The 13,972-nt window shown below is 49.1% G+C and overlaps 1 protein-coding gene across 1 annotated transcript in view; it reads left to right on the top strand.

The window, feature by feature from the left end:
* The first annotated feature begins 6,412 nt into the window (after positions 1 to 6,412).
* DGAT2 (diacylglycerol O-acyltransferase 2) overlaps positions 6,413 to 13,972 on the top strand; it is a 26,249-nt gene continuing 18,689 nt past the window's right edge. The window contains exons 1-3 of the mRNA XM_007940923.2: positions 6,413 to 6,487; positions 7,590 to 7,656; positions 8,807 to 8,935. Coding sequence (XP_007939114.2) covers positions 6,413 to 6,487; positions 7,590 to 7,656; positions 8,807 to 8,935 — 271 coding nt within the window. The remainder of the gene's footprint in view (positions 6,488 to 7,589; positions 7,657 to 8,806; positions 8,936 to 13,972) is intronic.

Raw genomic sequence — 13,972 nt, 5'->3', positions numbered from 1 at the left:
GCAATCTACTTCTATAGTGATATGACCTCGGAAACCCAAGGAGGGATCGCTATGAGTCGAATCAACTCAATGGCAGTGAGTCAGTAAGTTTATTCCTTCCTCCAGGAAGGCATCCTTGAGAATACCTCCTAGGCTGGGTTGGGAGCCTCCCCTAGATTCTCTGGTCCTGACTTACCCTTCTGTGTATAATTGTCCACAGTTCTGTCTCCCAAGCTACATCTGGGGTATAGGGCCCAAGCACAGAGCTCAGACTCTAGAAGGTACCCAAGAAGCAGAGGAGAGACAAGGTCTTGAAGCTCCTGACTTAGTACAGAGCCTGGCATTAAGGCTCTGGAAAGTGCTTGTTGGATAGATGTTAATATTTGAGTTCCATTCATCTCTCCCTTCCTCTGGAGCCTTCCGCTGTTGCCCCTACCTTTCACCTTAACTCCTCCAGCCTAAGGAAACCTTTCCTTCCTGATTCCCCAGAAGGCTCATGGCACAGGTCAGTCAGCCATGGACTCGGCTTATCTCTGTTCTTGTCTAGGCCCTGTTTAGTCATCACAGTCCTCTTTAAGTATTCAGTCATTCAGCAAACATTGACCAAGCACTTGCTCTGTGCCCGACCCTGCACTGGACATGGGCACCCAAATGAATTAGATATGGTCCCTTCAAATAAATACATACTGTGTTCCATAATGAAAAAGGCTGAGTATAGGGGCGTCTGAGGGTGTGGTCATTCCAACCTGGGAGCACAAGAAAGGCTTCCAGAAGACAGGTTGGCAAGCTGGTCTACAGGGGGTCAGTGCTCAGTGCCACCTAGGTGCCTGGGAAGTGTCTGATGAACAACTGACCAAACTAGACTTAGAGGTGACAGAACTCTGCTTGAGGGATTACAGGGCCATGGGTGTGGGGAGACACCCTGGAGGGCAGGAGTCTCTGGCTGTGTGTTGTGCCAAGTGGAGACAGCTTTGTGTGTGAAGCTCAGGGAGCCCAGCCTGGATTGGGACCCTTTAAACCTCCAGACTTGCCCCTCCAGAGTTGGCATCTTTGCATGACTGGCCCTCTCATCATCACACATGTGGGCTCCTGCTGAAAGGTGCCTGGGGGAGCCTGGAAGATTGCTCAGCTCTGGCCTTGAGGAAATGGCATCTCTTTGACACTTGGCTTAGCTTCCTGGATCTCTGGGGCCAGAAGGCTCTGCCAGGGGTTTGTATGCCCATTCTGCCTCCATGCAGGCTCGTACTCAGCGCTTTGGAGTGGTGACTTCTTCACTGTCCACTTGGTACCTGGGGCTGATGGAAGAGTTCTGTGTCTGGCAGTAGGCAGTCACCTTAGGTCCAAATGGACCCGTGTGTAGTATCCTTTGGGCTGGGGATGTGAGCAAGATGATGCCCCACTTAAGAAGCCCTTGAGGCTGTTCACACCGTTGTCATATCCCTGGCATCTTTCCAGCTCTCTAGCAGATGTGCCAAGTCCTCTGCCCCTTTTCCATGAGTTAGTTACACTCTTCACAACAATCCTGGATCATACCTAAAGAGGAAGCTGAGTCTCAGAGAGGGGAAGTAATTTTCAAGGCCCTATCAGGTAAGCGTCACAGCTGAAAATTGAACCTCAAGTTGATCTGATGCCAAAGCCTGTGTGTGCTCCAAGGCATGCCAGGGGTTGTATACCCATTAAACAGGAGAGCACAGCAAGGCTCACTTGGTAATTATCATGCAGCTCTTTACGTTTTATGAACCTTTTGCCTATGTATTATCTCATTTAATTTTCACAGCAGTCTGAGGTAGGTATTAGCTCCACTGTACAAATGAGGAAACAGGCTTCTTTAGGAAGTGACTCATCAAAGCCACACTTCCTGTGAGTTAGGGGCCAGGTTCTCTTACCTCCCAGCCTCCTGTCTCCGTACCTTCCCCAGGCTGGCACAACTCTTCCCCAGATGCCAGTAGCAGAGGTAGGGGAGGAAACAGTGTGGGCTGTCCAGAAGCTTGACCTACTGATCTCTCTGTAGACAGTGCTTCCCCATGTATTCTCCTGCCTCCCCAGGGAGCCCCGCCCCACCCAGTGCCTCCCACTCCACGTGCCACAGGATCCTCTTGCCCCTCTCCATACTTCATTACCCCAAATTCTTTTTCTGATTTTACATCATACGTTTACATGTAGGTGTTTTTTCTCCTCCCTAGCAGAATTAAAATTGTTGATAGCTGGGACATTATCTGCTGTGTTCATTACTGTTTCCCCCATGCTAGAACAGCGCTTCGGCACCTCAGAGGTACTCCATGCTTCGAATCTTATCTCTATCCCTGTCACCTCTTCTAGGAAGCCACCATTGACAACTTGAGCTCTTTTTGACTTCTCTGTTTTCAACTTCTATTTTTAATAAGCATGAACTCCCACTTCTGGGATGTTGAGCATTCTGTTTTGGGGCTTGCCTCATTATAACTCCTTGGAGTTTTTGTTTTGGCACTTCTCCCCAACCACAGGGCCTCCTTTCCTCCTCTTTTCCTCCTCAGATCTTGTCTTCAAGGCCCTGCCAAGGCCTCACCACTTCCTTGGAGCCTCTCCTGCCACTACCCTGTCTTGTAACACACAGCCTCAAGGCCATGCACCTTTTGAAAACTTTGCTCAGTATTTCTACCCCTTCTCACTCCAGTAGATGATAAACAGTGATAGTAATTCTCATTTACTCACCGAACATCATCTTATATGCAGTTTTTTCCATTGAATCTTCCCAACAACACTGTGAGGTGGGGATTGCTACCTTCATTTTACAGATGAGAAAACTGAAGGTGAGAGAAGTTAAGTGACTTGCCTGAGGTCACAGAGTGAGGCAGGGGCAGGGCTGACCCAGGACCCTTCTATGGTCAAGGGGGCTTGGGCTCAGACTCTCCTGCCCTCTGGAGAGTGTGAGAAGAAGCTCAGCAAATCCTAGTTTCATCAGCTGAGGGTGTGGCCTCCCTGGTCACTCTGCTATCAGATGTTGGGCAAGGAGGTATCCAGACACACCCTGCACCATTATTATCCTGGGGTGGACCCCTGGGACTGAGGGGTGTTTGACTGCACTGTTGCAGGCACCTCAGGTTTAGCCCTCATAACAAGAGTTTGACTTGTAGAACCTGTGGGAGCTCACAGGTAGGGGTTCATATCCTTGTACAGCCAGTGTATAGAAGAAGGCCCCATTAGACTTGGGGCCTAGTAGGGAGCAGAGCAGAAAGCCATCCCTTAGCTGAGGGAGTATTCCTGAATCCTGGGTGTGGTCTGGTTTGTTTAGTGGGGACCAGGCTGCAATAGAGTGGCATCACGGAAATGATGAAGGACTCGAAACCCAAATACCTGCCTCCACTATATTCTGACCTCAAGCGGGTGGTTTGACCTCTTTTGGGTTTACCTCACCTCAATTTCCTTCTCATGAAATGGGGTTAACAATCCCTGCCTTGCCTACCTTCCTGGGGAGTGCTGTGGGACAGTGAAGTACCTGTAGTTGTGAGAGACGGCACCTTTCTGGGTGGTAAGAAAATTGCTGTGGGCCTCTGTGCAGCTCTTCTCCCTTTGCCCTCGCCAAATCTAGGTGCAAATGAGCTCTGTGAATGAGTGCCTAGGAGCAGCTATTTCAATCAACTATTGGGAATCTTTTGTCATAGGACTGGTCAACTTATTCTGTTGTAGCCTCATCCTTCCCCTTCCATGAAAAAAAGAAATCTGTAGGTAGAGGTTCTGTTCTCATCACAGATGGGAAACCTGGGCTCATGGAAGGTGAGAGAGAGGCTCACTCAGTGTCTCTAGGATCCTTCGTGGTGAGACTGGCTTGGCCTTACTGCCTGGCTGCTCAGTCTGACTTGGGGTCCAAGTCTTCAACTGCCTATAGGGCTTATGCATTCATTCACCCATTCAGCAAACCTCTACTGATTACTTCTTTCATCTGGCCCTTGGCAGAGCTGTGGGTATGCAGGTGAATCAGGTAATAGCCCTGAAACCACAACTCACCATCAAAGGGCCTAAGTGACTAGGCTCTGATTGTGGTGGGACTGTGATGTGACCGGTGCTGTGAGAGCTGGCTGCATTTGCTGAGGCAAGAGAGAATGGAGGGTGACAAGGGAGCAGATTTGACTGGGACTTAGATACATACTGAGGCTTCCTGCTGGCCCCACCCAGGAGATGGGAACAGTCTGGGTGTGAAGGTGGTGGCAGTGGTGGCATCTGATTGCAGCATGGACATCCATATCAGCTTCTACTGGACCCCTCCCTGCCATGCTTGGGGAAGAGGAAGTGCTGACAGCTCTGTGGCAAGGGTTGGCAGCAACCTGGGGGTCCTCCACTGAACCCTCACTTCTCATCTGTCAGGGCAGCTGCCCCAGGGATGCTGTAAGGTAGAGAGCCTCTAGGTCCCAAATACCTGGCCAGGAGTTCTCAGGAAGGTAGACCTCAGAGTCAGAGAATCAAAGGGATCATGCAGTTCATTTCTCCCTCTTGCCTCCCATTTTATAGATGGGAAACCGAAGCCCAGAGAGGTGAAGTGACTTGGCCAAGGTTACACAGGAGTCGGTGGTAGAGCTGGGACTGGAACCCCAAGGTCAGCTGCCACTTTACCTGCTACATAAGGTGCCTGCTCCTAGCCTGCCCTCTGAAGGAGAACAGGTCATTCATTTTCCCCTGGCTCCTCCCAACTGCCCCCCTGTCCCGGCTTTGTTATAGGGAGAAGAGAGAAGGAGCTTGGGAAAACCTGCAGCACAGGCCTGGAGCTTGGGCCTGAATTCAGTCCAGTTCTGCCATCTTCTGGCTGAGTGACCTTGGTCATATCACTTCTCAGAGCCTTTCTCCATTACCATCAAAATGGGGGTGACGATGCCAAACTCAGAGGACTGTTGAGGAGTCAGAATGCCTATGGAGGTGCTTTGAAGGCCTCAAAGCTTCATGGGCCTCTTAGGCATCACACCTTTCCCCCAGCCCTGCAGGGAGGGAGCCCACAGAATGGCTAGAGCAGAGATTTGCTCTTCCTCCCACTCGGCAAAACTTTCTGAGTACCTGCTCTGAACTAGGACTTGGCAGGGCACTGGGGCCCAGACATGGTTTGACCCAGGCCAGCCCTTACAGATCTCCCAGTCTGATGGGAGAATGGACTTGCCATCAACAGTTAGTACAAGGTGGAGACTGTGGGAACCCAGAGAGAGGAGCCCACAAAGGGCTTCCTGGAAGATGAGATCCCCTATCTGGGTTTTGATGGATGGTTAGAAGATCACCAGGTAGGCAATGCAGGGAGAGACCTAGACAGAAGGAGCAGTGAGTTGATATTTCATAGGTCACAGAGGGCTTCCACTGGGGCCTGTGATTTAGCCTTCATAGACAGGCCAGCTCCCAGGGCTGGGCTGTGTGTCCAGCCAGGTTGGGATTATCTGGCCAGTAGGCAGCTGAGAAGGCCCAGGCCTGATGGAGAAGAGAGAGTTCCAGCTCTCTTTTTGCCCTCTCTCTCCAGGCAGCCCCTCACTCTAACTCTCACAGAAGCACCAATCCTTATTCCTCAGTAGGCTTTGTGAGCATTTCCCACTTGGTTGGCAGAGCAGGGCTGTAGGCAGGAGTTCAGTCTGGACATGGCAAGATGAGAACAGAATGGGCAGTATGGGGAAAGCCTTTGGCTGGATTTGCTGTAGCATTTGAGAGAGTCACTTGGGCCCTTAGTTTCCAGGCCCTCAGTTTCATTTGGTATAATGTGGTGAGGGTTCAACAAGATGGTTTACAGTTCCTGCACTCTGACCTTTTCTGATTGTAAGAGACCTAACATGTTTAGCAGAAGGATTTAGATTAGACACAAGGAAGGATTTTTAGGTCTTCTTGTTTGTTGGAGATATGGAGATATTCAATTGGAGGATGTGTTACTGATGGGGAATTTCTACTCTCTGCCCCTAAGCAGGGGGGCTACCATATGTCACAGTTAGTTGGCCCTGATCCAAAGAGAGGAGGCTGGACAAGATGACTCCCAAGGAGCCCTTCCTTCAGGACTCCTCAAGCTATGACCTTGAGGTCTGGTCTGCTTTAGGAAGCAGTCAATCATGAGATGTCAGAGTGACCACCAGGCTATCTTCTCTTCATTGCCCTTTGTTCATGCCCAGTGGGAGGCAGCAGCCTGCAGCACCTTCCACACTCTATCCCTCCCCCACCCTCACTTGCTCTATCTAAGACTTTGGACTGATATTTCTCAAACTTTAGTCACTTGGAGATCTTGTTAAAATGCAGATTTTAATAAAATGTAGACCCAAGCTGGGGCCCAAGATCCCGCCTTTCTGATCAGCTTCCCGATGACACTGATGCTACTGTTCTAGACTTTCCTAGAATAGGAAGGTTCTAGAGTACATTCTGTCCTCTCTTCAGTCAAGGGACCTAGCCTGCCACAAACCCAGAGCAGAGACTCAGCTTCCCCTTAGCCCATCCCCTAGTGGCCATGGCTTGTGCTCACTTTGCTTACGTCACCCTACACAGCTCAGGAGTTGGGCTGCCCCTTGGACCTGGAGCCCAGGTGTGTGCTGGGCCTCACTCACATCCTCACCCAGGAGCACACATTCTCCCTCACGCAGGCTTTTCCCCACTGTTGGACAGGTTTACCAGGCCCTGAACCTGATCCACTCTTGAACCTGTTGCGTCCCACTGGCAGAATCCTTTGCATTCAGTAGCTGCTGTGGGGAACTGGGAGGAACCCAGAGCAGGGGCAAGAATTCTGGATTCTAGCTATAGTTCTACAGCCTATACTTGAGCAACCCTGGGCCAGTCAGTGCTCCCATCTGCACCTCAGTCTCTCTGCTGTCAAATTAGGCTGTGCTAGGAGCTCTGGTAGCATAGTGCCTAAGGCACTTGACTGCTAACCAGAAGGCTAGCGGTTCAAACCCACCAGCCACTCCTCGGAAGGAAGGTTGGGCATTCCTACTTCCGTAGTGATACTGCCTTGGAAGCCCAAGGAGGGGTCGCTATGAGTCGGGGCCGACTCGATGGCAAATAACAACAACATAACAACAACAGATGACTCCAGTGGAAGAAAGATGGGGCAGTCTACTTCCGCAGTGATCCTGCCTCGGAAACCCAAGGAGGGGTCACTATGAGTCGGGTCCGACTCCACGGCACATAACAACAACAACAAGAGATGACTCCAGGATGGATATTTGGACAAGTTTGGAGGGTGAGAAGAATCTGTGATGGTAGGATTTCTATAGAGAGGATGAAGGAGAAATTATGAGCTAAATGTCTTGAATGCCTCTGTAGCTTAGTCTCTTTATCTGCTTTTGTGAGTTCACTAGCATCACCTCCATCTCAGTTATGAATATGGAACATTTGATGCTACTCAGCACTATGTGCGGTACACTAAGGATTTCACAGTGAGCCCTAATGGACTTGTCTGGGGTCACAGAGTAAGTAGATCCAAGATCTGAATAGGTGTTTGATTCATCCTACTGTACCAAGCCCATCACTCTGATCCATCAGACCTGGGTAAAGGGAACAGGCTGATATTTCCATCTTGAAACCTGACATTTCCTATGGGCCTTCTAAAAACCAAAGGCGTTGTTAACTTTGAGCTGAAGAGGAGTTTGTCTCTTTTTCAACTCTACTGTGACCTTACTTCTCTACAGATTTTGGAGATATGCAAAGGCTTGAATGTAAGCCCCTTCCCCTTCTACTCCCAGAAGGTAGGCCAGGGTGAGAGGTCATGAAACTCTCAAGGATAAGATTGTGGCTAACTCATTTGTGCTGTAGGCCCAGAACAGATATTCTGATGGACAGAGTAGATGGACAGAGTAGATGTGAAGGGAAGTTTAATCAGCATATAGTAGGCTCTGTGAAGATGTGTTGAGTAAAGGGCATGGCGTTGGGCCTCAGCAAAAGCAGGGAGATTGAAGTGGCCCACTCCTTTGATATAGCTACCTCTTTCAGAACTGTTAGCCTTCCTTGTCCCATGGCCCATTAGTTGTTGAATCTAGGGCATCTACCTGTGGAACACAGCCACAGAGCCAATGAAATGAGCACATCTTGTCCTAACTCCCAGGCTTGACATTTCCTTGGTGGAAAACTTAATTCTAGCCCTTGGTATCTTCCAGGCTGCCTGAAGCTCACTGACTACTGGGCCCTTTGGGCAAAGAAAGGCTTCTACCTTTCTCTTTTCCAGCTCCTAAGCTTGTGGCACTGAGATGAAGCTGACAGTGTAAATTCCTCTGAAGGCCTGTGTTTATGTCTGGTGGTAATGGTCATGGTGGTATTGATGTTATTGTGGGATGGGGGTAAAGGGACTCATGTACTGGGGAATGGTGTTAGCCCTGGAGATAAGAGGGGTAGGGAAGGGATTAGGGATGCTCAAAGTACACTTGGAGGGGAAAGAAAACAACATTGCAAATTGGATGTTGAACCTGTGTCCTTGGCCTCACAGACACAGATAGCAAAGATCAAATATTTGTACTAGATCCAGATAAAGAATAAGGACTGGAGTTTGGTTGGAGCTGGGGAGAAGAGGGAAGGAAGAGAACTGGCAATTATAGAGAGTCTCCCCAAGGCCCAGCCCCAGGGCTAGATTCTTCAGATATGGCTTTTGGTCTGCAGAATGACCCTATGAGGGAGTAGACTATTTCAGTTGTGTACATACAGAAACTGGGGCACAGCGAAGCATGTGAACAGCTCAGAGTTAACAAAGCTATTGTTATTGTGACAAGGCCCAGGATTGAACTTGGGTCTGGCTGAATCTGTGGTCCCTGCTCCTCTCACATCTAGGAAGGTGCTTGTGGGTGGTGGGTTGGGGTAGGGACTCTGAGGCTCGAGGGAAGGGTAGCCTCAGGCTGACATGTCCCCTCTGCCGTAGGCACTGGCTCCAGCATCCTCTCAGCCCTCCAGGACATCTTCTCCATCACCTGGCTCAATAGATCCAAGGTGGAAAAGCAACTACAAATCATCTCAGTGCTGCAATGGGTCCTATCCTTCCTTGTGCTGGGTAAGCTGGGGTTTATAAGGTGGGTGGGCAGACAAACAGGGTCACCTCCCCAGTGGAAGTTAGAGCAGGAGATCTTCTCTGAAGGGGTGAGCAGTGATGGCCACAGGCAGCCGCTAAAGAATACCTTGCCACTTAATGCACCACTGTTTGGGTCCTAGATCAAGTGCTATACCCCTAGCCATGCATGAGGACTCAGTGTGATTCAATGAAAGGTAGTGATATGGTTCCCATTTTATAGATGGGAAACTCAAATCCCAGAGATGGTAGATAACTTGACCAAAGTCATGCGTATTTATATCCAGGTCTGTAGGACCCCTAAAGCCTGTGCTTTCCTCACAGTGCCACCCTGTCTCCCAACCAGGGGTTTGAACCAGTTCAGATTGGTTCAGTCATGGTTAACAAAGCAAAATCAGAACAGACATAAATTTTTAAAATTTGAGTGACATGGAATGATAACTGGAACAGGAATAATTACAAGTCAAAACCCTGAAATAGGCTATTCAGAAGGGGCATAGTGAGCCCTTTCAGAAGCCTAATGTAAGATGTTGGATTACTGCAGGACTGTGGAGAGTAATCCACCTTCACAGCTGTGCAGCCAACCACTATCTTTCAGCTGGGCACCATAGTTTTCTACTCTGCAGGTCACGAAATTTGGTTGCTATGCAACACCATGCTGCCCTTGTTTTCTAAGAGGGAGGTTAAGTTTCTAGCAGGGCATCAACCATGATTTTTCATTTTCTGGTTATCATTCCAGTTTACCTACATTTTACAAATTCAGGTCCGTTTTAGTTTTGCTTCATTAGCGTAACTGAACCGTGAAGAACCGGTTTGAAGCCCTGCACCCAATGAATAGTTTCCAAAAGTCATATTGTTTTCCCTTAGGGAGATGTGGTATTGGGTTTGAGTCGTGATTACCACAATTAAGTCTGTGACCTTACACAGGTCACTGACTTCTCTGTTAGTTTCTGCATTTGGAATGTCAGGAAAATCTGCCTGCCTTACATGGCTCTTGGGCAATTGGAGATAAGGATGAGATCACTTAGCACATGGCCTGGGCAAGGTAGGCACCCACTGTATGGGAACTGTTGTTGGGAAGTACCCTTCAGCCTCAGCCCCACCCATCACCCACCCACTGCTGGCCACAGTTCCCAGCTGCTTGCCTTGGCCAGTTTAATATTTACTCCTTTCTGTCTTTCAGCACTTCCCATGTCAGTGCTTTGATTGTTCCTTCTTCAAGACTGTGTAGGTGGCCATCTAGGTCAGGGTCAGGACATTGTGGATTGTCTGGAAGGAGAGTAGAAGGCCACCCCTGCTCTCCTAGAAACCTCTTCTCTCTTCCACAGGCCCCTGTGTCCTCAGCATAAAAAGTAACTTCCCTAGCACATCAGGGCAGACACACCTACTGCAAAGCATCATAGAATACATTCTAGAACCTATGAGTGAGTCTCTTTGGGCTACCATTCTTCAGGACTCTCTAGGCTAATTGGAGACTATCAGAAGTTACAAAGTCTGTGTGGAGCAATCATCTTTCCAGAAGGAATGGAGGGCTCTGATACCACACATCCAGGGCAGCTGCCCTTCCTTTCTTTGAAGGCAGAGGAGTGGGACAGGGGTGCTACTTGTTATGCCCCCACAATATACCATGCACTTCACATGTCTTTTCCTAAATCCCCACTTCACAGGTGAGGAAATGGAAACTCACAGAGGTTCCATGACAACCAGATACTATGATGTTCACTAAGTGGAAGAGCAGGGGTGTAAGCAGAAGCCCAGTGTGTGAGCTTTATCAGGGAGCCCTGGATTAGTGAACCTGGTCTGACACAGCCAGGCTGTAACCCTAGGCCCAAGAGTGGGCTTTAGGGGGTCCATGAGTCCCTAAAATTAATGCAAACACATATGTCAGAGTGTATATGCATTTTTCTGGGGGAGAAGGGCCATTGCTGTCTCAGATAGAGTCTTCTAGGGACATATGGCCTCACAAAGATAAACACTGGTCTGAGGAACAAACTGAAGTGGCTGCCTCAGGGCTCAAACCCCCAACTTTGCCTGTATTCAGCCACTTATTTAGAATCCTGGACTGGGGAGCACAGTGTTTAGATGGGAAGCAGGGGAAGGAAATGCAGAGCCTTGCCCAAGCTCACATGAGAGGAGGTAGTAGGCCCAGGACAAGAACTCAGGGACTTCAGCCTCCCAGATTCCTGCCTAGTCTGCTACACCAACATTCTTAGTTTCCAGTTACACCCTGAAAGCTACCACCATCCCTATCTTGGTGGGTTACGGTTTGGCAGCTGGTAGAATCCCAGCCCTCGCAGTGGGGACTGGCTCTGGGCTGTAGGTTAATAACCGATCAGGCCCAACCACAGCCCCAAAACTGGCCCAGCATCTTCCCAAAGCCCTCATGTAGGTGGGAACTAGGCCTGGGTGGACGAGCAGGTCTGCTGAGCCACTGCTAATTACTGACTGCACAACCCCAGCCCCTACTCTGGTGCTCAGGCCACTGGCCAGGTCTGCCTAGTGATGCAAAGGCTGTCATGATGCTATCAGTCTCCCTTTGGATCAGAAGTTTCTCACCAGTTTAGTGCCAGAGACCCTTTCTCAGTGTTTTTGAATGTATGCTATAAAGTACATTGGATTTCAGAGGTTTCCCAAAGGAAACCAGTGATATAAATATCCACTTTGAAAAACCAAACTTAATAGATAATAGTATGTTGTTGTTGTTGTTATGTGCTGTCGAGTTGGACCCGTATATTCTTTTAATTAAAAGGTTAAATAAAAAGTGCCTAAGGCATTTGACTGCTAACCAGAAGGCTGGCGGTTCAAACCCACCAGCCACTCCTCAGAAGGAAGGTTCCGTAATGAATACCACCTTGGAAACACAAGGAGGGGTCGCTATGAGTTGGGTCTGACTTGATGGCAGTGAGAGAAAGAGAGAGAGAGAGAGAATAGCAGGTGTAATAATTACTATAATTCTTAAGCAGTGATGAATAAATGATATTTCAAGGTATCTGCAATTGCCATAAAGTTTGTTTTTTACTGGTGTCACTATTAACAGGTACTGCTAATACTACTCTGGTGTGTTACCTGCATTTGCAAGTGAAGGAAATGCTAAATTTTCATAAGAGACAAGTCCATGGACCACCATATTGGACACTTAACTGTGTGTCAGCCTCTTCAAACATTCTTAGTTAATCCTCCTAACACTCTGTAATGAAATGGAGGCCCAGGGATGGGTATAGCCAGTAAGTGAAAGGGCTAAGACTCCAAGGCTGTGTAGCCCCAGAGTCTATACTCTGCCTGGCACTACTGCTGCCTCTCCTGTCACTGAGCCCCCACAGGCTGCCCTGCACACTGTATCTTGTGGGTCCAGAGATTTTTTTATTACCAGTTTCTTTGTGGGCCCCACCTGATGTGTGGGGCAGGGGTGGTATGTGACGGTTGTCCTGAGCCTCCCATATAGGGAGCAGGTAGGGTGTTTTAAGCACATTGTTTGGATCTCATTGACCAGTGGCATTTATTCCTGCTATGGTCCCACAACCTTAGAGGTGGAGGATTAGCTGCCCTGCTGTTCAGAGTATGATGGTTATGCTATGAGAAAGGAAGGTTATTTGGTGGGCTTAGTTCGTTCTCTTGCTCAATAAGCCTTTCCTGTGTTGCACAGACTGGAGAGATCAATCTGACCTGGTTCTAGTTCCCAAAGAGCTCATGGGCTGCCTGTCAGAGGGACTGTAATGAGGAGGCAGATAACAATGAGACACATGATAAGTGCTGTGTGACAGGGGCTGTGGACACACAGGGGTTGGGTGAGAAAACCTGGGACTAGAACACAGTCTTTGGACTCTTAGTCAATTCTCTTCTTCCCCCTCTAGGCTGCCTTAGCATCAGAGTAAGGACAACTAGGCAGGGATATCTTCCTTCCAACAAAGACCAGACCTTTAGGTGGCAGGACCTAGAGTTCAGGCCCCTGTAGTCCTTTACCCCTCAGAACAGTTAGGGGTGTGCTGGCAACTATGTCTCCAGGCTGCTCAGACCCTAGTCTGAACCCCATGGACCCTGGAGCGCCCACGTTGCCTGTAAAGGAGCTTGGACACCTCTGGAGTGTAGAGGGCTAGAGTAGCCTTTTTTTCAGACCTAAGAAGGGGGACCAGAGGCAAACTGCTGAACAGTGTGAGTGACTTTGTAAGTGACCTTAACTTCAATATAGCCATTCACCAAGTTGTCTCAAGTACTTTACAGTTTGCCTTTAGCAGGGTCTCCTAAGCTGCATATGCTTCCTGAGAGACTTGTCTTCCTCATCTGTGATGTCACATTCCTAAGCTCATCCTGGAAACCTGGCTGCCTGTCTGCTCTATGTTCTGCCCCTCCCAACATAGCTGGGCTCTATTGTGAGCTATCCTGAGAAGACGCTGGCTCAGGAGTCTAGAACAGGACTGGGCTCAGGAGGACAGGAGGCCACCATTCCCCTGTCCTCCAGGAACTCTTAGGCTTCTGGAGAATCAGTGACTGGCCCTGCCTTCTCCCTCAGGAAACCAGAGGAAGTTCAGTGTAATGAGAAGAAGAGAGGAATGAGCTCCAGAGCCAGGCAGCCCTGGAACACCCCTGACCAGCTCAGTGCCCAGCACAGAGTGGGCACACAGTAAGGGTTGGCTTCTCTCCCTCGGCAATAGACAAGAGGCCATGCTTCTCCTACCAACTGGGGGCACCTGCTGCTCCCCAGCCCCTGTACTAGATGCCAGGCGTTAAAGCATGGCTCAGTGGTTAAGTGCTTAGCCGCTAACCAAAAGATCAGCTGTTCAAATCTACCAGCCACTCCACAGAAGAAAGATGTGTCAGTTTGCTTTCATAAAAAACCTTGGAAACCCTATGGGGCAGTAAAACTATATAGGGTCACTAGGAGTTGGACTACTCGGTAGCAATGAGGTTTTTTTTTTTTAAATCTCTCAGAAGGGATGTAGGAGATCCTGGATAGAGAGGGAGAACAATGTGGAACAAAACTCAAAATCATTTGGAGAAAGAAAAAAAAAAAGGTGGGGACCAGGT

The sequence above is a fragment of the Orycteropus afer genome, unplaced genomic scaffold (genome assembly GCF_000298275.1).
Source record: "Orycteropus afer afer isolate SDZICR_OR568_19922 unplaced genomic scaffold, OryAfe1.0 scaffold00074, whole genome shotgun sequence".
Taxonomy (NCBI): domain Eukaryota; kingdom Metazoa; phylum Chordata; class Mammalia; order Tubulidentata; family Orycteropodidae; genus Orycteropus; species Orycteropus afer.
Note: the sequence above shows the minus strand (reverse complement) of the source record. Positions and strands in the feature narration are given on the sequence as shown.